The sequence below is a fragment of the Pimephales promelas genome, chromosome 11 (assembly GCF_988280905.1).
Source record: "Pimephales promelas chromosome 11, fPimPro1.hap1.1, whole genome shotgun sequence".
NCBI lineage: Eukaryota > Metazoa > Chordata > Actinopteri > Cypriniformes > Leuciscidae > Pimephales > Pimephales promelas.
In genome coordinates, this window is record NC_142779.1 from 29,528,092 (window position 1) to 29,554,874 (window position 26,783).

The 26,783-nt window shown below is 42.2% G+C and overlaps 1 protein-coding gene across 2 annotated transcripts in view; it reads left to right on the plus strand.

Annotated features, from left to right (window-relative positions):
- Positions 1-26,783, plus strand: part of csmd1b (CUB and Sushi multiple domains 1b) — a 756,823-nt gene that overhangs the window by 625,432 nt on the left and 104,608 nt on the right. For both annotated transcript variants that reach the window (XM_039652188.2, XM_039652197.2), the window contains exons 34-36: positions 3,471-3,674; positions 6,959-7,083; positions 22,957-23,053. In XM_039652188.2, the coding sequence (XP_039508122.2) occupies positions 3,471-3,674; positions 6,959-7,083; positions 22,957-23,053 (426 nt within the window). The remainder of the gene's footprint in view (positions 1-3,470; positions 3,675-6,958; positions 7,084-22,956; positions 23,054-26,783) is intronic.

Sequence of the window (26,783 nt, forward strand, 5' to 3'; positions counted from 1 at the left end):
AACTATATATACAATTTAACTGTTTGTATTAATGATTTCTGTTTTTCTTTTCATTATTTTATTATTTTTGTTCATTAATGACATTTACAGATAAACAACTTAAAATGTACGATGAGCACATCTTCATGATTTCTTAACATTTGCTTCAGGAAAATTGCATCCTATGTTTTCACATTAAAGCCATCAATGATGCATTTATAGAGCTTAGTAACTGTATTATTACTCACAATATGTATTTATAAGAACACAACATAGATATTAATAACACTATGTTTACTTATTTGAATGAGATGTATCTTTATTACTAAAATGTAATTGTAACTATAATATAATAACATTATAGCAATGCAGGCTACATCTTTATAAATATTTTCATGGAACCATATGACTGACTAATTAATACTTATAAATCATAAGTCATAAAGTTTTATGTAGGTGCTTTTTAAAATAACAAAAAATATAGCTGCAAGCAGCAATTAACGGGCTTCAATCGCTTTTAGGCCTTTAGACACTTGCATGAAACTATGTTTTATTTATAAGTATGTGACCACTTAAGGTAGGGACACACCAAATCGATGCTAAAGAACTAAAGCTGATGAACTGGTGCTGATGAAAGTCGACTGTGTTGTCACCTCGCGCCAGGAAAAAAAATCTGTGCTTGAACACACCGAAAGGACTACAGCCGTCTGTCAGGTAGCAAAATTCAAAAACTAAGACTAAAGTAGCGCTTGCTTACCATTTTGAATTTCAATCATCTGAGACGTTAATTTTGTTCATCTTGAGCTAAAGGATTCTAACGATTTGGCCGTCAAAATCGCTCTGAATATCTTGCCCGAATGTCTGCCCGATCACTTTTAGGGGACAATGCAGATCCTTGGTAATTCTAACAAATACAATAGGGTTTCATTGCTACTTGCTTGAACCCCTAATAATAGTAATAAAACATTTTTGGGTGAGCTATTTTAGGGGATGACATGAGGGTGAGTAAGTACTTTTTTGGTGAACTGTTCCTTTAAATGACTCACCCCCGAGGTTTCAGATTTCCCAGAGAGCAGCAGGGTGCCGCAGGATGTGTGAGGCATTTTCCCTCCTTTTAAAATGTGTCATAAAATAGTATATAAATGACTCTTTTTAACTCCCTTTATCAGCTGCCTTATAAAAAAAGATACAATAGAAATTTTTCACGTTGGCATCAGCAAGCTTTCACACACACACACACACAGCGCAGACCGCGGCAAGCCTGCTCTGTCTCTCTTTTCACATCTCCTTACCATTTTATAGTGTACAGCAGTGGGCGCAGAGAGAACAGCGGGTTTATGAGAAATGTTCTCTGACAGTTAGGACAGTTCATTTGGCTCATGGAGGTATCAGGTGATGGTGGATGGTCCTACCAGCCTCTTCCTATATATCCACAGCTGTCAGATTAAAGTTAAGGCACAAATAGACAAAAAGAACCAAAGTTGCTACAATGTTCGAAAACAAAACCAGCAAAGTTCTCTGTGCTAGGGTCACGAAGATGTACTACAAAAATGCATATGTGGGTTTTAAAAAGAGTGCTAAAATAGTCACATTGTACACTTCTGCACCGGGAAGTTAAAGAAGCTTCAAAGCTAAATGTTGTTTTTAATTCATTCAATACTGAAAACAACATTACTTTGTTTTACCCAAAAATAGAAATGGACTTTACCCAATAAATGTCTGCTGCTGTAAATATTTTTAGAATGGGGTTATTAAAGAATTGAGCCATTAGCTTAGAAACATGGTAAAAGTAAAACTCATTTGAAATCAGCTGAGTTGAGTCTCCTATATGGGTTCTTTTTGCATTATTTATGTATGTATGTATTTGTATTTACGTATATTTGCCTATACTACTGTATCTCTCACGGCCCTCTGCCTCGTCCTGCTCTCCACATACTGTTCAAACGTTTGTTTGTTTGTTTATTCATGTTCACAAGGGCTGCCTCAATTTAATACATTAAAAGCAGTAATATTGTGATACATTATTACAATTTAAAATAGCACTTTTTTGTCCCCATTTGAATATATTTTAAAATGTAATTTATTCCTGTTTGGGCAAAACGGCCCATAATTTTCAGCATCATTACTTCAGTCTTTATTGTCAATAATTTTCAGCATCATTACTTTAGTCTTTATTGTCAAATAATTCTTAGAAATCATTCTAATATGTTGCTTTTCTGGTCAAGAAACATTTCTTATTATTTTCATCAAAATTGAAAACAGTTGTTCTGTTTAATATTTGTCTGTAAATGATGATAATTTTTTAACACGATTGGTTGATAAAAAGAAAGTTCAAAAGAACAGCATTTATTTTAATATATATATATATATATATATATATATATATATAGTGCGTCGACCAAAGCGCAAGTGCATCTAGCTAGACCGTAAACAAAACAACAGGCACACCGCACACACTCGTTTGGGCTTGTAAGCCGGCCAAATAGTTGGTTAACATTACATTTTGAGTGGATGACGAGCACAAGACGCCGAATTGGAAATAAGATTCTGAATGGAAAGTTTACTTTTAAAAAGTTGCCAAATGGTTCCATTGACAAGACCAAAGTGATCTGTGGGTTTTGTCGTTTTGAACTGAGCTATAATCATCGCAGCACGTCCAGGCTGAAATACCACTTGATGATGGCCAAGCACACACACACACACACACACACAGCTGATGCGAATTCTCCGCCCCCTCGTCAATATCAGGACCTCACCAGTATTTCTTTCACCCTTTTATTGATGGACAGTGTTGCATTGTTTGAGAGATTATTTGCTTCAAGTGAGAATTCTAGTGTAAATTTGAACAGAGTTTGCCAATGTTGTTTTCAATAAAAAAAATATTTGCACAAAGCAAGCCGATCCTTTTTCCATGTTGATAAGAGCAAATAATGGGACAAAAAGAAATCAAGAGACATTTAGAATAGATAAAAATGTGCGATTAATCGCAAGTTAACTATGACATTAATGTGATTAATCGCGATTAATCGCAATATGTGTGTGTGTATGTATGTGTGTGTGTGTGTGTGTGTGTGTGTGTGTGTATATATATATATATATATATATATATATATATATATATGAAGAGTTCAGATGCAAAAGCCTCTAAATGCCATTTGAAATTTTCTTCTAAAATGACAATTTTTGTCAAGCTTGTATATTTAAGTTCAGTAATTTCACTTAAATGACAATTATTAGGTAATCTTAATTGCCATTTAAGTGAAATTACTGAACTTAAATATACAAGCTTGATAAAAAATTATTATTTTAGAAGAAAATTTCAAATGGCACTTAGAGGCTTTTGCATCTGAACTCTTCATATATATTAGTGACAAAAACCTAGTGAATGACTTTTTTTGTTACCTAGTATATTGTTACTATATTGTAAAGGCAGCTTGAGTTTTTGGCACATCTGCCCCATTTTGATTAGAGATCTGTTTCCTGTCCACTAGCTGTTCCTCGCACCAGTGATACACAGTGCAGTTCCATCCCAGAGCCCAGATACGGCAGACGGATCGGTTCAGAATTCTCAGCTGGCTCCATTGTTCGTTTCGAGTGTAACCCCGGATACCTTCTCCAGGGATCCAAAGCCATCAAGTGCCACTCGGTCCCTAACGCTCTGGCACAGTGGAATGACACCATCCCAAATTGTATAGGTAAGCTAGCCTGGATTTATCCAAGGGAAATGCACACTAGTCGTGTTTTATTCAGGACTAAACAATTCATTGAGTGTTAAGACTTTTATTTGCTTTTATTGACTACTTTTATTTGCTTGCTATCAGGTACCATCGTTCAGATTGGTATTCATAGCCCTGTATTTTCTCAAGTCATAGAGGATGTAAATGTGAGAGTTTTCCATGATCTTCTGTAACCTAGAGGCAAGTAATAAGGGTTAGGAATCCTGCTGGAGGACGAAATGGCAGTAGCCTCTATGAGGATTTAAAATGTCAGGCCTCTAGTTAATATTTTCTTCTATACTGCCATTCTCAAGGGGCTGAAAGCTGAATCCAAGGGCCTCTGGGCCACAGCCTTCAGTTCAAAGCCGTAACCTCCAGGCTTTAATACTGAGCATTTAACTGTCGCTGTATTCTATAGTGCTGTCACGATTTTATCACACCCAAGGCACATCCTCATCTCAGTCTGCTTTTAAATCTCCAGTTTTCGTAAGTATTACAAACTGAAAGGTAGATGTCTATTAAATATTAATTGAAATTAAATATGTCTAGCTTCTTAGCTGCAACATAAAAATCATTCCACATTCATCCATTTCATCTATTAATTAAAGTCAACATGAGGCTCTGTTTGCCGGCCAGTCTGTTAAACCTGAATATAGATTGAGCCATAAATGCCATAAATGTCATGAAGGGACACAACTGTAACAACATGGCGGATGTAGTATGTCTGAATTTCATTAATAGATTAGTATTTCTTATTTATCCACCTTATTCTGCTCTAAGCAATGCACACTGCCATGACGACGACTCCGGTTGCCAACTTCCGGTTCGAGTCTGGTCTATGCTTTTTTGCCATGTGTTTTAGATTGTGTCATCCCCACATCGCTAAACTAAATCGAAAAAAACAACAACAAAAAAACATTCAGCAAATGTGATCTGATCATGTTATTTTTTTTTTTATTAAATCACAGATAACAACAAAATGAACGTTTTTCTTTTCTTCATAACTTTCAAAGGATAGCTGATGCATGACTGCATGATTTCCATGAACATCCGACAGTCTCTATCACCCCGACTGTTGCAGAATAACAGTACTATAATGTTAGGCTGGTTAGCCCTTTGACTCCTGTCTCTGCTTTCAAAGATGCATAGTCTATATATTTCTCAGGCCTGTGAGGTTAGGCATACGCCGAGTTTCATTCATGAGACCAAAGTCCAGTTTGCGCGCTCCGTCGCCTCCGTCATGATCATCTGTTGTTTAATATATACTTCTTATTTATTAAAACCAGGAAATTGGTTGATGAAGCATTGATTGAAATTATGATACAATTAATAAAAAAATGAAATTCACTTTAAAAAAAAAATTCTTTGTGGTTTGTCTTTAAGATCTCTGTGAAAGTTTTAAAGTCGCTTTCAGAACGGTCATGTCCGTGAATATAAAACGCATGTGTAGACTGATATTTTTTCTAATGTCTGGACCACTGATATACAGTATATAATATATCATTCTTATCAGTCCCTCCAGAAAAACGCGATTATGCGATCGCTGAATTCAATGCAAAATCAGCCAAAGTCCGCATATTTATGCGGGGGCCGCATTTTTTTCAAATACGCCGCACTTTCGCCGCATAATATGCCGATTTCCGTGCAAAATATGCAGGGTTTGCATAATTTCATAATCCTCGCATTTTCGTTGCAAAAAAAGTCACATGTATCTTAGCAGAAAGTTGAAAAATGTTGCGTTTACTTCACACAAGAGCAGCCATTTCACCTTGTTTCCATGGGAACGTTATGAAGTGACGCAATTACGCGACGCCAGACAGACTCACGGAGGCGATTGACATCTCACAAATCGAACTCGTATAACTGTCTGTCACACGTTCTACCGTCACATCGTTACTTAATAAACAACAAGATAAAAGAAGTAGCATCAAACAGAAATTACCCGCACACATGGGGTGTTCGAGGCGCACATATAACACTGCAGAGAGTTCAACAGGGAGCGTGCAGCTCTTAAAGGGGCCAAACCTTATTTACACTCGTTACAGTGTGAAATAAAACAAGATGAGAAATTAAATATTCCCAGCACTTTCTATGATGTAGTATGCTTGCTTATCAAAGGAAGTAATAAGAAACGACTCGTACATTAGCCTAGTGAGAACAGGATGTTGGGGGAATAACTTTTTTTCTCTTTTTCATCAAACCGCAATTTTTGCAAGTTCCCTCAATTTTTGCAAATTCCTGCAATTTCATCGCATAAAATTGCATAAATATCCCGCATATTCCATCGCATTTTTAAAGAAAACGGGCCGCGTAATCAATCAATTTTTGCCCGCAACAATCACAAAAAAACTCTGCGTTTTTCTGAAAGGACTGAATACTATTTTGGTAAATGTTATATATAAATCGCAAATTTTTTCACAAATTTTTGGAAATTGTCACCACAAAATCAGTCATTTTGATCGCAAAAATCACAAAAAAATATCGTGAAATCCTGGAGCGACTGTCTTATAGATGAGTGGTCTAGAGTACTAGCATTCTATGTAAACAAATACTTCAACAGGAAGTAGAAAACCGTTTAGTCAGTTGAACCCGCTATGAATCATGGGAAATAGAACGGGCGCAGAAAAAGGTGGATATAATATAGAACATATTTGTTTAATGGTAAGTTAAAATTCAAATGTAGCATACTAATCAGACAGTATGCGATTTAGGATACACAGATACTCTCTTTAATGCTTTTAAGAGCCCTCCACAAAAATCAGATGCAGGAAAAACATCTTCTTTAATAAAATGAAATGTTTTTTTTTTTTTTTTTTTTTTTTAAACATCTGTCAATGGAAGAAAATAAACTGGAATCTACCAGCAAGGATAAAAGATGACATTGTTACTGACATAATTAGTTTTTTTTTTTTTTTTAAACTTGCATTGTTGATAGACTGTTCCAAAGTTGTGGCCCTGCAGTTGCAAAGGCACGATCACGTTCTATTTTAAGTCTAGAACTATACTTATTAAAAATGTGGTTAGCTTCTGGCTAGAAAGTCTTTAAAATGCAATGATGTAAGATTGTTTCCTGGTAAATATAAAGTGGTACCTCTCATGCAGAGAATGTATGTTTTAGCAGGGTGATGATGGCTTTGGTTCCCGTATGTTACCGTAATCACGTGTCAAAGGAGATGGCTGTCTTTCTCACAGGACTCAGTTCACGCATTTGTGCTGTTCCATCTTTAGCACAAGCTCAATTTTGCCTCTGTTTTGCTCCACAGTTCCATGCAGCGGGAATCTAACAGAAAGGAGAGGTACCATCCTATCCCCTGGGTTCCCAGAGCCCTATGGGAACAGCCTGAACTGTGTGTGGAAAATCATTGTAACAGAAGGAGCCGGTATCCAGGCAAGTACAAAAAAGCCATGTGTGAACTCATCAAATGCAGTAAAGCTACACCTGCTGAAATGATGAGATGGAAAAGATTCCATTTCACGCTGCAAGGGAGTGGATTACAAAAGTTAAATTAAGCATTGTGTTTTATGCGGTTCAAATGGTGTTTGTTTTAAATAGAAAATCTAACTGTGATGTCAAATGTAGAGCATGGCCATGAACGAAAGTCAAGATAATTTGTCATTTTTTAATTGTGGCATTTATATGAATTTTATTTTTAATAAATATATACAATAGCTTTATAATTCCTGACAGCTGTGGTATTTCGAGACAGCCTTGGGAAAAGGCTGTTAAAGACGTTATTTAAAAAAGAAAAAAATATATATATATATATGAAAATTAACTAAATTTAATATTGAAAATTAATTAGATAACCAAATTCTGTAAAATAAATAAAGCAATGTTTAGTATTTCTCTATTGACCAAACATAGCTTCACACTTTTCCTCAAGTAAAGGCAGGTAAACAGTAATAAAGTAAAGAAAAAAATTATAGGGAAAATGAAAGCCATAGAAAAAAAATCCACATTTCCAGTCCTAAAAGGTTTTCAGGTAATCTGAAAGCTATATGAAGAATCAGAGTAAGCATTTAGAAAAAAAAAAATATATATATATATATATATATTAATAAAGTAATCAAATGTAAAATATATAATTAATGAATACTGATTGTATGCTGTCAGAATTTGAATCATGTCTTAATAACACAGTCTCAACCCAAGAAGTCATATAACTGACGTCTTGGGATGTCTTTTGACCATACGTCAACATCCGCCTATTTAGGGTACCCTTAAATGCCGGTTACATGACGATCCCGCTCCGTCATACAACTGACGCTTTACCTTTAACTTCGGTTAGGTTTATGGGTAGGTTTAGGTCTGGGGTAGGGTTTGGATCCGATAACGTCATCTAACCGACGTTTAAGGGTACCCTAAAAAGGCGGATGTTGACGTATGGTCAAAAGACGTCCCAAGACGTCAGTTATATGACGTCTTGGGATGAGACTGCGCTGGTCTTGAAGCAAGTAAAAAAATAGGACTTTTTTCTATTATTATTTTCTATTAATACCTTTGTGTTCATTTGCAGTTTATTATTATTTTTTTATTTATTATTTTATATTACTATTATTTTTATGTTAAGCAATAAGGTACAAAATAAATTAGGTATGAAAGTTAAACTGAAAAACGTCTCGGTTACGACTGTAAGTAACCTTGGTTCCCTAAGAAGGGAATGAGACACTTCATAGAGATTTGACTCTGTGTGAACACTTCTGTGTGATTGCGTCCTGAAGCAGCACATGTGGAATTAGTCCAATGGCATAAAGGGACATCATAGGGGGGTGACAACATGACCAGGAAGCTATAAAATACACCAAGACCAAACAGTGTCAGCTTCTGATTGGCTGAAGCAAGTCGATCACAGTTGTGGTGGAACAACGCATTCTCATCCTAGGGCGTCATCTAACTGACACTTTTGACCATGCGTCTAAATCCAACGCACATGGCAACCTTTAGCGTCAGTAAGATGACGTGGCTAGGTTTAGTTCTGGGGTAGGGTTAGGGTTAGACCACTAGGAGGCGCGTCTCATATTGTCACTAAAGGATGCCATGCGCGTCGGATGTTGACGCATGGTCAAAAGCGTCAGTTAGATGAACGGGCTGGCTTGAAGTATGGCTAGGCGAGGGAGCGTCTCGTTCCCTTTTCAGGGAACCAAGATTACAGTCGTAACCGAGTCGTTCCCTTTCAAGGGAACTCGTGCTACGTCAAGAATTGAGACTGTGGGAACTTTTATACCCATGCTGCTGTATTGACCATTGCCTGTCTTGTGTAAAATCAGGTGAGCACAACTCAGACAGAAGCACCTGGGACTCAGTGGTGATAGGTTATAATATTCAACGCATCACACACATCTTATAGGGATACCCCTATTATAAGGCTTACACAGGCGCCATACTCTTGGTCTCTTTGACCCTGAGACAAGAACCGAGGCTTCATCCACATCACCAAAGTATGAAGCACCTGTGCTTAACCTTGAACATGCAGAACAGGTTGCCCCTCAGGGAAACCCAATGGTCTTTGTGCCATTCATTGCAAAGGTCTCATGTACAGCAAGCCAAAATGTATTCCGCTTGACACAGCTGCCGTCAGACCAAACAGTCTCAAAAGTGTTTGACAGTGAGTGACTGGCCTAGCTTTATCTTGCTCACAGATGTGAGGATAGAAGAACAGAACAGGAGACAGATGTGCCTACAATGCTGTCGAACTCCTCACCAGACCTGAAAAGTGGTCCTCTGCGGTCCTTTCTTTGCGTTCAGCCTTGATCCCTCCATACTTTCATGTGGGCGAGGACGACATCCGGGATGTCAAACCATCGTCTGCTCCACATTGAAACAAAAACGACCAAACATTGATGTAATAAAAATACTGGGGGACAAGACCAAGCCGAAAGGAAGAGCATTCTACGATCCTCTTCCCCAGCATAGCTTTTACCTCTTGTTCCATAACCAAAGCCTGCTCAGGGCCTACAACAGTAGACAGAAGACCCAGAAGTGCAAGACCCATTATTTGGGATAGTAGTTTCCAGACTGCTAAAAAATTTACAAGTAGAGAATGATCTGGATGAAAGGCTGAATATAGTACTTCCACACAGGCATCTAACTTCTCAAAGCCAGACAAATGTTCCATTTAATTTCTCAAATTAAATGCAGCCAAGAAACAAACAGACAAGTATACACGGTCTGAATGACAGGCTGAAAGAATCTCATAAACAAAAAGAATCATAAATCATAGCTTCATAGAAAGAAGATTGAGAGGGAAACTCCTGTCTCCTCGGTTCCCTCTGAATCATTTTTTTTTTATTTCATAAGACTATACTGCGGACCCGCAATCTATGTGAGATTCGAGCCATCAGATTCTGTATTGCAGTCCCATCGAGATTTCACCGCTAGAAATCTAATCTAAGGGCTGCCTCGGCAAACGCGAGATCCGAGCCACTTGTGTAAGATGTTTTTTCCCTTGAGAAGAAAGCCAAAACTCCCGATAGTGCAAGCTTTTCTTTACACTGGAACACCTGTTTTGATGCTGCATGAAAAACCAGAAAACTTCCACGCTTCAATGAGCCATGTGTATTAAATCGACACCTCAAATCAACATAAAGCCAGCAAACACATAACATACACAGCCCTTCAGCTGTGAAGGAAACACCAAATAGTTCAGACTTTTATAGTAGATTGCCTACCAAGAGCTTAGTCTTTGGAGATGTAAGAGTGAGATGAAACAGTGCTTAAGTGCAATGAGGATAATTCATTACATTTACATTGGGTAAATTTGGGCAATTGATGAAGCCTCGTCAGCCTGCAAATGAGTCTCCAAGTGGCTGTTGGTATCGTTGATTAATTGAAGCTCATGAAATGAACAAATAATGGAACGAGTGTTGTTGGCAGAATGAAGACAATCCTTTTTGGTCTATTTATAGTTGAACTGTTTCCTCAAGCTTACACAGACCCTCTGCATCAATCAAACAGACAAAAATGTGCTTAGTCCTTCACCAATAACATAGTAACATAAACCTTACCAAACATCATACATACAAACACTAACAAAAGTACAACAGTGAGTTATGGAACCACAAGTTCCTCAAAACAGGGCACAAACACAAGATAGCATCGGTGAGAAAGGCCCTGTCCCAATACCCACACTATGCCCTAAGGTCTTCCTCGAAGTGGACACTTGTTGAAAGTGCACTTAGTGGAGTAAATGCGCAAGGGCCCGAAGCTGTGGAGAGCAGAATTGGGACAGTTTTGCACATGTCACAATCTACGTCACTTCTGTTGTGATCAGGGGAGCAAACACAGTTCATTTGGCTAATGTGTGTGCTGCTTATAATAGCTGTAATGACACAATCCTTTGAAAGTTAAAGTATTAAAGTATAAGTAGCCTAAAAAGTATAAGAAGCTATATAAGTCAAGAAATAAAGCAAGTTAAAAGATTCAGTCAAACATAAGTCAACAGGCTAATGTTACAACATTACAGTTAAAAAGCCTATATATAAAGTTATGAAACTTCACTTTGCCGCCTGCCAAAACGATTTGCCAGGGAACAAATCATAGATTAATGAGACCAAAGATTGCCCGTTAGATATACACAAGCCGATTTATAGCTCATGTTTAACCTCTAGACACATTGGGTCTCATTCATGAAACATTTGTAAATATACGAGTAAATATGAGAGTGATTTGTGCGTAAAGAGACCTTCCTGAAAACTCTTCTCCTGATTCACAAATATGTGATAGTGAAATGTGGGTGTGTGTTAGTGAATTCCAACCAGTCGTAAATGCGATGCGTGTGCACGTTCATTCTCAATTACCATAAATCCCGCCCATTATATCCGACTGACATCTATATATAGGCATATAATAACATGAATGCGAATGAAAAAGAAAGATTTCTCGGATGCAGAAATTGAAGTTTTATCATCAGAAGTTCATTCAAAACGCCACATTTTATTTTCAAACATACATAGTGGCCTATCAGGTCCTAAAACAAATGGAAGCTTGGCAGCATATTACAGATGCAGTTATGGAGTTTCATCTGTTTATCGAACAGTCCCAGAAGTGAGAAGAAAATGGTTGAATATTAAGCTTGACAGCAAAAAACAAATTAGTTCAGCCCATTCTCACTCCCAAGGCGTCACCTAACTGACGCCTTGGGAAGCATTTGACCATGCTTCAATATGTGACGCTTTAGGCGCCCTTTAGCGTCAGTTAGATGACGCCCTAGTAGGGGTGTGCAAAGCAGCCGCTATTTGTATTTGTATTTGTATTTGTTCAGGGAGGAAAAGTATTTGTATTTGTATTTGTATTCGAGTAAAATTCAAAATAGGCATAAAAATCTTTAAAAATACTTTATAGTGTATGGATTCTTTAATTATATCCATTATAATAATTATGGATATGCAATATTGGTTGATTTTTTCAATAAATCCAGCAATGAACATGTAACAAGAAAAGTCATTGAAAAGAAAATAACAGTCAGCCATTACCTCATGAACCATGGTTAAACCAACAACTAATAAAATACAATTGGGAACATTATGAACCCCAACACCACGGTGGAGGACGCTGTGCAGACAGAATAAGTTATATGGATAATTTATAGTGAGGAGGTTGATTATGACCCCGACACGAAGCCTGAAGGGTTTTCGCTATAACTACGCCTTGCTCTACATTACCCCGCTTATTACATGGTTACCTACCAAATAAATCAATAATTTGACTCAAAATATGGATATAAAAAAGTTTATTGATTTAAAAAACGATTGTATCGCTCCCGCTAAAAAAAGAAAAATAGTCCATTCTGTCTCTACGTTTAGAATCCATAGCAACGCTCTGTTCCCTATCGTAGTCACTTCGAGTTACGTCAGAAGTGACGGAGATTGGGGGTTTCGCATAGAAAGCCAATCCTCTTCGAGTATTAAAACACGAGCCAATGGCATGCAATGCCTTGGGGCTGCGGAAATTTGCATAGCGTACTCCGCCCTACTCCGTGAGTATAAAAGGAGGAAGTGAACGCAACCGCAGTATGTTTTCGCTTCGGAGCCAAGAGAACCTCTTCACTCCTGAAAGCACTGTTCAAGACTCTTCGAGACGAGCGTCCTCTTCAGTGTTGGTGTGACGGCGGTACCCAGCGAGATTCTGCATCGCCTGCGATCTGAGCAGTGGTCTGCCAGACTTTGCGCTTCTCCCTGGTCGCTTCAGCGCTGAAAGAGTGAATTTCCTCCTCTCATTGAAAGAGCTGCACGCGCACGTCTTTTTAAAGACGGTTCGCCCGTGCTCTTCTGGGTGTGATTGATTTCTGTCGTCATCTGATGGTCACGATCGCTGCTTTGTATGCCTGGGCATTTCAGCATGCAGCAGCAGCGTTCGTGGATGACTCATTTTCCTTCTGTGGGAACATGACCATCTCTACACTGAGGTCGAGACTCAATGATCTCACTTGAGTGAGAGTCCCGGTCCCCCCCGCTCGATCGGTTTCCTCCATAGGGGGCCCGTCGACCCGGGGACCTGGTGATTTACGGTGATGGTGTGGGATAAGCCCCGACGATTCCTCGGGCCACACCTCCCGCCTCAGTGCGAGAGCCAGCGAGCGTTAGTTCGATTCAGTCGGTTGCTTCTTCGGTGGCACCGGCTGCTTCGGGCAGCGCTCCAGATGATGATGCGATGTCGATCACAGCATCACTAGGCGGGCTTGACTCCTCGGGAAGTGAGGATGCGGCCGCGTTGCCTCCCTCGGGAGCGTCAGCGCCGCCGTGTCTGATCCCGCGATGATGGCCGTGCTATCTCGGGCGTCCGTGAGCATCGGGTGGGGGTGGAACTCCGCCCCTCCCCGATCTCTCGCGGCTGAATAATTGGTTTTTGGGTAACGCTGCCGCCTTACGGCCACGGCCAACCCCAATTTCCTTTTTTCCCCGAGTTGCATGCGGAACTGACACGCACTAAAAAAAAAAAAAAAAAAAAAAAAAGCGTGCTTAGTTCCCCGCCCTTCCTCCCCTCGGCGATGCGGCTGTCTGTGGGTACGCTGGGGCTCCCCCGGTCAACCGGCGGTTGCTCTCAGATGCCCCTCCAAAGCCTATGGGTTCTCGTCGTCTATGGCGGCGCGATTCTGTAGAGCGGCGGGACAGGCAGCCTCCGCCCTGCATATGATGAGCACCTACAAAGCTAGCTGCTCAGGAATGTGCACGAGGAGGTGACGGACCAAGCGAGCTGCGAGCCTGTCGCCTACCTTGTCCTTAAACGGGTCACGGAGGCGGTCGCTCGCTCCCTTGGTCAGGTGATGCCCACCGCTGTGGTCCAGGAGCATCATAATGTTCGGCGGTGCGGTCCAGGACTTTGCCCAGCACTTCTCGACCGCCTAGGAGCAGACGAAGGCGGTTTCTCTGCCCCGACGGCCAGCTGCTGCCTCCAACCAGCCGTCGGCTCGGACGCCTCCGCCAGCTCGCCGCCGAGGACGCCCCCCTGCGGCTCCCTTCCCTCCCACGCGGCCCCAGCAGCAGCCTTCAGCCGGTTCGCGTCGCGGAGGAGGCCACAGGTAAGCGTCCCAAGAAAAGAGCCCCCCCTCAGGCCGCGTGCCCCGCTAGATGCCAGGCGAAGCGATGTTCCTGAGGCGGGCCGCTCAGTGATAGTGTCATGGTTTTTCTCAGGAGGCGGTGGCAGGGCCCCTCCTTCCCCGGTGGAGGGCCGGTGGAGAATCTTTTGTTCTAGCTAGCTCCCTGAGCTGGTTGAGGAAAAGCTGACACTGTCATTGAGCACACAGACTGGAATGAGCGTGCACGACGTCCAGTGCGTCGCCCCGTTCATTCCTCTCTGTCTCGGAGGGCGCGGAAGGGTGCGTGTGTCGTCCCCGGGCTACGCCAATCCCTTCCCCCTCTGTCGCCAGACCCCCGGCAGAACAGACCCCCGTGGAACGCTCTGCCTTCCCTGGTCTCTTCTGTCGGGGAGCGGGTTTCGACGGTGCATCCGGACGGGGTAACTCCTGCACGCATGCCGGTCGACCCGCCTCGCTGCCCCTCCGGGGGGACGTCTGTGGTTCGCATGACCCCGTTGGCTCACTTCCTGGAAGCCTGGCTAGCGCTTCCCGGGGTTCCCGCTGGGTCATCAGAACGATCGGATTCGGCTACGCGATTCAGTTCGCACGGTCTCTTCCCCGCTTCAGGGGAGTTCGCTCCACGATGGTTGGTGGCAATGCCCCAGTCTTGAGAGCGGAGATTGCGACCCTGCTGGCGAAGGGTGCAATCGAGACGGTCCCTCCAGCCGAGGTGAGGTCCGGGCTTTACAGCCCCTACTTCATTGTCCCCAAGAAAGACCGGTGGGTTACGACCGATCCTGGACCTGCGCATTTTGAACCGTTCTCTCCATCGACTACCGTTCAAAATGCTCACGGCCAAACGCATTTTCGAATGTGTTCGGTATCAGGATTGGTTTGCAGCGATCGACCTGAAGGACGCGTACTTCCATGTCTCCATTCTCCCTCGACACAGACCGTTTCTTCGGTTTGCCTTCGAGGGCCAGGCATACCAGTACGCCGTTCTCCCATTCGGGTTAGCTCTGTCCCCTCGCGTCTTCACGAAGATCGTCGAGGCAGCCCTTGTTCCCCTTCGCGAACACGGGGTTCGCATCCTGAACTATCTCGACGACTGGCTGTTACTAGCACACTCTCGAGCTCAGGTTTGCGAACACAGAGACCTGGTGCTACGGCACCTAGCCCGTCTGGGCCTTCGGGTCAACCGGGAAAAGAGCAAACTTTGCCCCGTGCAGAGGATCTCTTTTCTCGGCATGGAGATAGACTCGGTCGCCATGTCCGCGCAGCTCACGAACGAGCGCGCGCACTCACTGCTGGCTTGTCTTCGACAGTTCGAGGGCAAGAGTGCGGTTCCACTGAAACTTTTCAGAGGCTCCTGGGGCATATGGCATCCGCGGCCGCGGCAACGCCGCTCGGTTTGCTTCATATGAGACCGCTTCAGCTGTGGCTTCGCGATCGAGTCCCGAGGTGGGCATGGCATCGCGGCTCGCTCCGAGTTCCAGTGACTCCGACGTGCCACCGATCCTTCTTCCCGTGGTCGAACCTCAGCTTTTTACGGACAGGGTCCCTATTCAGCGAGTTTCCAGGCATCTCGTTGTCTCCACGGATGCGTCTACCACGGGTTGGGGTGCCATGTGCAATGGGCATGCAGCCGCCGGTTCCTGGACAGGAGCCCAGCGCCTCATGCACATCAATTGCCTCGAGCTGTTGGCAGTACGGCTCGCCCGGCACCGCTTCCGAGCGTGCTCTAGGGCCAGCATGTGCTTGTCCGCTCAGACAACACTACGGCAGTAGCGTACATCAACCACCAGGGGGGGTCTACGCTCGCGCCGGTTGTCGCAGCTCGCCCGCCACCTCTTGATATGGAGTCAGAAGCACCTGAGGTCCCTTCGTGCAGTTACATTCCTGGAGACCGGAATCGGGCAGCCGCGAGCTGTCCCGGGCCCGTCCCATCTCCGGCGAATGGCGACTCCATCCCCAGTCGGTCCAGCTGATTTGGGACCAGTTCGGGGAGGCACAGTTAGACCTGTTCGCCTCTCGGGACTCGTCCCACTGCGCCCAGTTATTCTCTGACCCGCGGCTCTCTCGGCTCGGATGCGCTGGCGCACAGCTGGCCACGGGGCCCACGCAAGTGTGCGTTCCCCCAGTGAGCCTCCTTGCACGGGTGTTGTGCAAGATCAAGGAGGACGAGGAGCAGGTCTTGCTGGTAGCCCCCTACTGGCCCACCAAGACGTGGTTCTCCGAACTCTTGCTCCTCGCGACAGCACCTCCTTGGCCTATTCCTCTGAGACCGGACCTACTCTCTCAGAGACGGGGCACTCTGTGGCACCCTCGTCCCGATCTTGGAGGCTGCACGTGTGGCTCCAGGACGGGACGAGGCAGGTTTGAGTTCGCTGCCACCTGCGGTGGCGGCAACCATCACTTCCGCAAGAGCGTCGTCCACGTGACACCTTTATGCGTTGAAGTGAAACCTCTTCGTCAATTGGTGTTCTTCTCGCTGAGAAGACCCCCGGAGATGTTCGATCGGAGTCATGCTTCCTTCCTGCAAGAGGGGTTGGAGCGCAGGCTGTCGCCCTCCACCCTTTGGATTATGTCGCGGCCATTGCCGCGTCTCATGATGCAGTGAAAGGTAAGTCTATGGGAAGCATGACCTGGTCATCAGGTTCCTGAGGGGAGTGAGGGGGCTAAATCCGCCTCCCTCCCCTCCTGCCCTCTGGGGACCTCTCAGTAGACCTGGGTGCTCTGCAGAGGCCTCCCCTGGAGCCTTTGCAGTCGGTAGAGTTTTTGCCCTGTCCTATGTGACAGCACTCCTGATTGCATTGGTATCCATCAGGAGAGTAAGGGACCTGCACGCACTCTCTGTTGACGAAGTGTGCCTGGAGTTCGGGCCGGCTTACTCTCACGTATTCCTGAGACCCCGGCCTGGATATATGCCCAAGGTTCCTACCACTCCCCTCCGGGACCTGGTGGTGAACCTGCAAGCGCTGCCCCTGGAGGAGGCAGACCCAGCCTTGGCACTGCTCTGTCCGGTACGTGCTCTCCGCACCTATGTCGACAGAACGCAGTGTTTCAGGACCTCAGACCAGCTCTTTGTCTGTCATGGGGGGAGCCAGAAGGGAAGGGCTCTCTCAAAGCAACGGCTGTCCCACTGGATAGTGGATGCCATTGCTTTGTCTTACCAGCAGCAAGGCCTTCCGTGCCCCCTTGGTGTGACGGCCCATTCCACTCGGAGTGTAGCCTCCTCTTGGGCTTTAGCGCACGGCGCCTCGCTAACAGACATCTGCAGAGCTGCAGGCTGGGCGACACCCAACACCTTCGCCAGATTCTATAATCTGCGAATTGAGCCGGTATCCTCTCACGTACTCGTTTCGGCCAGTTCTGGATCCGCTCAGGTGTCTTCGCTTGCTCGCCACTCCACTCCCCGGACTGGATAAGTGCGATATTTCCTCAGTTCTTCCATTGAAGTCTTGAGTCCTCCAGCACCGACGATGCGGGCACCACTGCGTTGCTCTGGATGCTAGCTAGGTGCCTCCATGCGCACGGTTCCCCATGGTAACCGTCTCATGTGTATTATCCACTGTAAGCCTCTCTGAGCATGTGTCTTCCCTTGGCAAGCCATCTGCCACCCCTGGAGTTTAAATCAGTAGCCACCTGCGGTTGGTACTCCAGTGTTCCATATGCGTTCCTATGTGGCCATATGTGTATTCTTAAGTCCTCCCTTCGGTAGGCAGCTGGTAGCATGTCCCCTTCGGGATATGTTCCCAGTGTACCTTGGTAATCCTGTGTCAAAGTCGGATCCCCAAAAAAAAAAAAAAAAAAAAAAAAGAGGTAAGGCTCGGGGGTTCAGTCTTTCGCAGGGCACTGGAAGACAGCTTGAAGATGGCGTGATGGCACAGACCCCCAATCTCCGTCACTTCTGACGTAACTCGAAGTGACTACGATAGGGAACGTCTCGGTTACGTATGTAACCCTCGTTCCCTGAGTAGGGAACGGAGACGTTACGTCTCCCTGCCACTTCTGCTGTATCGCTGGGTAGAGGCCGAGTTCAGTCTTGGCTCCTCAGCGAAGACATACTGCGGTTGCGTTCACTTCCTCCTTTTATACTCACGGAGTAGGGCGGAGTACGCTATGCAAATTTCCGCAGCCCCAAGGCATTGCATGCCATTGGCTCGTGTTTTAATACTCGAAGAGGATTGGCTTTCTATGCGAAACCCCCAATCTCCGTCACTTCTGACGTAACGTCTCCGTTCCCTACTCAGGGAACGAGGGTTACATACGTAACCGAGACGTTTTTCATAGCAACGGTGTGTTATACTTATAATCAGCGGCCTGTTATAATAACAGACCGCATTCTACATTGGAATTGAATCAAGCCATGAAACAAATAATTACCGTTACCGAGCTAACAGAGCTACGTAAACAGAGCGAACATGAGAGCACCCGTCTGCAGACGTCAATAATGGAATATACTCCCGATCAAACTCCGCTTCCCGAAAGTTATAAACTGCCACCGGAACATAGTTAAGGTACAAACATCTATTAAACAAAAATAGTGATGCAGTTAAGTGCTTTTTTCGCTCAGCCGAGCCCTCTCTGTTGCTGTGTGGAGCAGCCTGTGTCAGTCACCTCTTCCTGAACGTCATTCACTTAACTCTCGTGAGGAACGCAGCTTTTTGATATATAGTATTTCTTGTTCCCGAATACAAATATTTTTTTAAGTATTTGTTCGGAATAAGTATTCGTAAAAAACACATTATTTGTACCTTTCCGAATACCGTATTCGGATTCGGCTCCACCCCTACGCCCTAGGATCGCGTGTACCCTACCCCCACCCCAGACCTAAACCTAACCACGTCCTCTAACTGACGCTTTCCTTTAGCGTCAGTTACATGACGCCGTAGGATCACGTCATGTGAGTGACGCTAAAGGGCGCCTAAAACGTCAAATATTGAAGCATGGTCAAAGGTGACGCCTTGGGGTGAGAATGTGTTGATTAGTTCACTTCGGAAAAATCGTATTCAAACTAGAGAAGGACCACCATCGATCACCTGATCTGCTATACTGGCTCTCATAAGAAGTAAAAAGAAAAAACGTATGTAATTACTTTATAAAATATTTTTTTTCAAAATGCTGTTTAAATATGTACCCGATTAAGGTGAATTAAAAGGCAGCCTTATTAATGAGCAAAACGTTCGGATGTTAAGCGCACCATTTCACGCGTGGCTGGGAGCAGGTGTAGATTTCTTGCGTAGTAATTAATATTTGGAAAATACAAACATTTTAATGAATCCGAAAATTTACGCAGGAACCACTTTACACACAATTTACACACAAATTCGTTCTGCTCGTGTTTCATGAATGAGACCCATTGCCCGCGGGAAATGTCAGACTGACTAGCCGAGGTAAAGCTGTTCCAGGTGGGGTACATGAGCGCTGAGCGCCCGGTGATCACCTAGAACTCAAAAAACGTAAGATCAAATTTTTAAATAGGCACTATCTTTATAAATAAACCACAGATTTGAGGTTTAAACAAGTATATTATTGACTGAAAAACTCTTAAAACTACATTTCGAGACGCAATAACACTAATATTTTTAAATTTCACGGCTTTGAAAAACACTTCACCACACCGGCTTCCTTTATCTTCAGAGTTTCCACTCCCGAACAACACCATAGCAATCGTTCTCCCCCATTGGTTAGCTGTTCGAAACGTCACAACACTAAAAGGATTCTGGGTAATATCCCATAGCAAAGTGAGGTCTAGTGGTGTAACGGTACATGTATTCGTATTGAACCGTTTCGGTTCGAGGCTTCGACACATCGAACGATTCCTTTGACCATTTTTCCTGCCGACAAAATTCGGAAAAAGCGGAACAAAACTGCGCTACTCATGTTGTGCTTCACGGATCGTTTTTTATCAGTTCGGACCAGCAATATCTGTGCAGCGTGAGCCGATCTCGATCAAGTGACACTGTTACTACTCAGCGCTAAGAGATCAAGTAAAGAAAACATTTGAATTCGCCACTGAAGTAATAACATCGCTGCGAGATCTAGTGAGAAGCATTCACATCTCTCCGTTATTAACCGTAGATCTCTATAACAGTGCTGACGTGTAAACCAGGACAAACATTGTGCCGTGAATGAACTAGTAATACTTTATGTCCACAGACCAGCGACATTCACCATGGATTTAATATAGTAACACTCACTGTAACCAGTTTGGCTGGAATAGTGAAATGCTTCATCTTTTTCTAGCAATTCAAAACTCAAATACTATATAAATAAACATATATTTAAATGTTATTTTTAATGTGATGACCAAAATATTATTTGTTCATCCTTCATAGATGACTCCCATTTATAAACCTGAAAGTTTCAAGAATTAGGAAATAGGAAAACTCAAACTTATTTAAAAATATTTTCTCTTTTAACAAATAGACTTTTCTTTCTTTCTGCTGTCTCGAAAACGTACAGAACCTTGACTTTAAAACCGAGGTGCGTACCGAACCGTGATTTTTGTGTACCGTTACACCCCTAGTGAGGTCTGATGCGCACTTGCAAAATGGCTGCATTAAGTGCCCTTATGATCACCCCTGGAGAACATTATTAGAGGATCGGGACACCTACGGTCTTGCACCCCTTAGCGAGAACGCGCATTGAGTGGCACAAGGGCGCAAGTGCGGATATTGGGACGGGGCCAAAGCTTCTCTATGTGGTTAAAACCATAGACATAATATATACATAGACGCCCTATTGGCCGCTTTGGAACGTTGCTGCGATACGTCAACGGGTCCGCCATTTTGCGGAGGTCAAGACTGCATTGTAATTAAATGTAAGTAAACGGGTGAGCTGCGTTTTTCTGGATAAAAACATTCTTGGATAAGAATGGTGAAGATCCCCATACTGAGATATTTAAGTTTGCTCATTGTGGAAAAAGCATTTTATGTGATTGACCAGATTTTAGCAATAACATTGATAACTGATGGATCATTTATGATAATACATATGTTGTGGTACAACTGGGCATCCAGTGCAATGCAAATAGTAATTATAACATAAAGTGAAAAGTACTAGTAAATAGTTTAGTCAATAAAATAAACAAATAGTATACAGCAAATGAAATGGTAATGAATACATGTAAAAATATTGATAATAGTTTATTAATAATTCTATAATAATAGCAATAGAATAAGACATTTCAACTACAGAATAAACACACACAAAAAATATATTTAATATTTAGCTCTTTGTGCTAAATTTCAGTTTTATTGATCAGTAATAGGCTAGCCATTATAACAGAAGTAGCTTCAGTCAAACATACAATGTTAAAATAGCCTAAATATAAAGTTATGAAACTTTACTTTGCCTTCAGCCAAAACTATTTACCAGGGAACCATTAATAGATTAATGAGACCAAAGATAAACACAAATTATACGAATTATATCTCATGTTTAACCTCTAGACTAGAGACATCCGAGCCAGCGGCAACCGTCAGAAGCACTGGCCGTGGTACGGCTGTTCCAGGCGGGGGAGACGAGCGCTGGGCGGGGGCGCAGCAACTCCGAAAACTTCAGATCAAATTTTTAAATAGGCTCTATCTTTATAAACAAACCACATATTTGAGCTTTAAACAACTACATTGTCGACTGAAAAACTATTAAAACTACATTGCGTGACACAATAACAGTAGTATTTAATCTCTAAACGTTACTTACTAATTAGATCATGACCAAATACAACCAAAAACAAACGTTCAGTCTTGCTTGTGAAAGGTACTTCCTCGAAAGCTGTTTTCAGTCGTGTGGTGATTTTTACAGCCCCAAGCAGCGCACAAAACAGGTATTTTTCTCAATTCCCGGTATGAGAGGTATGGGAAAGTTGATCTCCCCAATATGGCGGCGCCGTTGACGTACGCTCCAGCGGCCAATAGGGCGTCTATGTATATATTATGTCTATGGTTAAAACATCCTTCCTACCTCATGCTTCTTCTCTTCTCCGTTTTATGTTTTTAACAAACCGGCTAGAACACCCCCTAATGACAGGATTAAATATAGTATGAACGGAAAGCTACTGGGACAGAAGTAACAGTAAAACTGTTAAAACATGTCAGGAAATTTAATGAGTGAACACTGTCAGCCCACACGTGAACATATGTGCGTGCTCCGCTCCCAAACAAACAACACAAAAATTGTGTTTCCCCACCCGCAATGTAGCGAGGGCAGGGAGAGACGCGTGATTCAAAATGCTGTTTGTTCTCCATTATACTCCTGTCCTGATATATATGCTTGTGACAAACAAACAATGACTAGAGAGAGACAATGTCACACAGAGCGCTTGTTGAAGGCGTAAAAGCTGACATAATTTGGTCTGAGTGTGCTTTATAGCTTCCTGGTCATGACATCACCCGCCTATGACGTCCCATCAGGCCATTGGACTGATTTCACACATGCTTCAGGAGCATGTTCCCCCAAACATCAATTCTTGACGCAGCGCAAATTCCCTTGAAAGGGATTTTGATCTTTCAGAAATCGTCATGGTATTAACACCATGAGTACATTAACATATGACCATATCCAGCTACGGATCCATTTACATATTGATGTCTTAAAGGTATTAGCAGAAACCACCTGTTTAGGTTCTTTGGATTATAAGCAATGCTGCAAAAGTATAGCATTTGACCATTTTGTTAATGAATTGTTTCACTGTGCATAAATTTGTCATTTCATGATGTGTGTCTCCATTATCTTGGCAGATCCAAGTCATGAGCTTTGCTACCGAGCATAACTGGGACTCATTAGAAATCTATGATGGTGGCGATATGACGGCTCCAAAGCTCGGGAGCTTTTCAGGTTTGTATTGACTTTATTAATCCCCTTTTAACTGCTCATTTCAATAATAGTCTGTTGGAGTGATACAGCATCTGATTTACAGAAGTCCTCCTACAGCCAATTTGCATAGCATGTAGTTCTTTATAGCTCATTACGCTTTCATATTGCAATAAAACTGAGAGCCAAACCCCGCCACTGGTTTTATGCCCCTGGATTCTTGGAAGGGCTGAAATTAGCTCCAGTCCTGGAACGCTCTCTATGTGCCATCCTTTACATAACAGATGAATGTCCTCATTTTACATTTGGTTGATTAACAGTATCAATTATTACACCCTTTTGAGTTCCAGTTGGCAAACCACCACCCACATTTATCCTATCCCACTTTATTATCACGATGTTCAGTACCAAAAAGTTGAACGTTTTAAACTGAAAGAATTTTTTAAATGCCATAATTACAGCTTGTGTTTTATTATGTAGAGTTTAGCATTTTATTAATCTACTGAACAGTTTCTGTTGTAGTTATTTGTAGTGGTTATGAAATATCTCTGCAAAGCTAGCATTTTATGATCTCACATTTATTTAATGCTTTTGAGAGACTGCATATCGTCACTGGCAGGTGCAAAACTTGTATCTCAAAAAATGGTACTTTTAAGAAAATGAAAAAAAAAACTGAATTTTTAAACGATTAAACAATAAATGAACTGCATTGTCAAAGTTGATATTGTGGCTTTAAATGGTCAGACACTTGCATGTGTAGTTGTATTGTTCATTTTACCAAAATCAAGCTCAAATTGAGTTATTTTTTGAGAGTTTCTGACATATGTGTTTTGCAGTGTTGTGCCTGAACAATTTTTTTTTCATATTTTGGGCGAACGTGAACTGAACGTACTGTATTACTGCCTGATGAACAATACTGTGAACGCGTTCATTCTGGTCTGTGAACGCACGCTCTCTGTTTAACTTCGTACAATAGGTGCCAGATTTCTATAGAACTTTCCAGATGAAAACACGGCTAAAACACACGTAAACAGGCCTTAATATCTAGCGAAAAAACACCCAATCTGGCAACACAAGACACCAGTGTCGCACCGCGTCCGCCTTTGACAAAGTAGCGAGCGAGAATTCGTCGTATGATCATTTAAATGGATTTTATGATGAGGTCGGTGGGGATGGGAAAAATCTTACATTTCTGTGCAAACTGCCCGTCTATAAAATAACTGAAGCTCGCAACATATGGAACTATGAATGAACTAGTTCATTTTTTGAAGTATGAACTATGAACTGAACTAGTTAATTTTAAAATGTGTGAACTGAACTTTGAACTAGTTAATGTTGAAAGTGAACTTTCCCAGCACTGGTCTTTTGTCTGTCATTAGAACGGCCACATATGAGGCAGTCAGTGAATCGCATTACGTTTTCATTTACTTACAGGTTTACTGTAACTAAACAGTAACTTGACGTTACTGTTTTTCCTGTTAATTGGCCAAAATCTTATGTTATTAAAGATTAAGTTCTAAGTGCAAAGGCTTTTTAAAGGGATACTCCATCCAAAAATGAAAATTCTGTCATCATTTGCTCCCCCTTAAGTTGTTGCAAACTGTAACGGTGGGTTACGTGGTTTTATTAAACTTTTAAATGTTCATATTGGGCGCCAGACAGTTTAAATAAACTGACAAAAACATTTATTTTCTGATCACGGAAAACACAGAAAATCCATCACAAGAGTCTAGATCATTAAGTCCATTCGTACAATTTTCACCAACCACACACAAAAAAAAAATAAATCATACAGTGTCCAGCAGTAAGTTCTCAAAAAGCAACAACAAAAAAAAAAAAACAAATAATGAATCAGTTCGTTACTCTGATTTACCGGCACGGTTGCGCTCAGACTTAGAAAGTTCACAATGAGTCAAAAACTACAACAAAAGTAATCCCAAAACAGTTCAAAATATAGTAAACATTTAATGGAAACGAAATTTGTTCAAACACCGTTAATGGAAGTCGGTAAGGAGTGTTAGTAATTGTTCTTCTGATGAAAGTGTGGGCGTTTGGTAATTGTAAGTTCATTGAGACCAGTAGCCTCACCGGGAAGGCGCGGGAAAGCAAATGTTTCTTTACCTCTAGGGCTAGGTGTCTCAGATCGTCGAAGTGAAAGAACAACACTCACAAGTCTTCAACTTGCGCGTGCGTCCCTTCCCGTCTTTGCAGTGCAAGAATTCGGATCATCCACATGAACGAAAATCCAACAGGGAATCTTCACGACACGCTGAAACAACGGCCTCGATTTCCTTCAACTTTCTCAGACGCTAATCCCAACTTCCCGACCGGCCTTCCTCCTTCCGTTTCTCTACTTCCTCTTTTCTTTTCCTCTCAATCACCAAACCCCACCTTTTTCTGTTACTATATTTAGGTTTTCGTTTGTACGAATTTTAATAAATATTATGAAGTTGTGTAGATTTATTTATTTTTGTGTCATTTAATGTGATTGAATATTATTTGACACTGTAGCATCGCTACATCCTCCCCCCATTGGAAAGTCAACCATAGGTTGTTCTACTCTTAGAATTCTAAGAATTCTTCCTCATCTGAAGAGTCCCGGAAGATTTCCAGAAGTTTTTGATTTTCCCTTCTTTCCACCTCTTCAGCCGTAGGATAACAAGGTTTCAGGTTACAAACATGTACATTCTTTACATCTTCGCCACTGCTTTCCAAGACAACTTGATAATTTATCGGGCCCATCCGACGGACGATCCGATAAGGACCTCTCCATTTCTTACCCAACTTAGCAGTGAATTGATGTGGGCACTTGACTTGGGGGAAAATTCCTTACCCACACTCGGTCTTGAAACTGGTAAGTCACTCACTGTATGAGTTTCTTTCTTCTGCTGAACAGAAAGAAAGACAGATTGAAGAACAATTGGAACCAAAGAGTTGTTTGGCACCATTGACTTCCATAGTAGAAAAAAAAAAAAATACTATAGAAGTCAATGGTGCCAAAGTTCCAATCGTTCTTCAAAAAATCTGCCTTTGTGTTCAGCAGAAGAAAGAAACTCATACAGGTTTGCAACAACTTGAGGGTGAGTAAATGATGAGAGAATTTTCATTTTTGGGTGGAGTATCCCTTTAGGACAATGACTTAACTACAAATTCTGGACTTAGAAATACATACAACATCAGCGTTCTGTTCTTGAGTAAAGAAAGTGCTGTACTTATTCAAATAACCAGCTCTTTGTTAACTCTTGCATTGCAAACTAGCAGAAACATTTGGTACTTCATTCACATTAGAGGTGAGGTTTTGCTAACAGTTTGAGGATCCAATGAATTACAAGGTTTAGTCATATGCTATTTTTAATGCTTTTTATTAGTTAAACAATTTCAAAACCCACAGACACACGTAAAAGGGTGACCAATAGAAATGAAATGAGGTTTCCATCTGACAGTGACGATATGTAAAAATGTAAAAAATGACCAGCATTTAAAATGGTACGAAAAAGAAATAGTGACCAGTTACATGTCCTAAAAATATACACATTCCCTTATACATTATTATAAATGTTATATCATAAACCTAAAAATACGACATGATTTAAAAAGAGCTCAAAAATCTAAAAAGGCACATTATGCACCAATCAAACAACAATAATAAATTGTATGTTAAAATATATAAAGTATTTAATTTGGATTAAACAGAGCAAACAAATAAAATAAATATTGATTCAATAAAGCCATTTAAAAATAATATTACAAAATA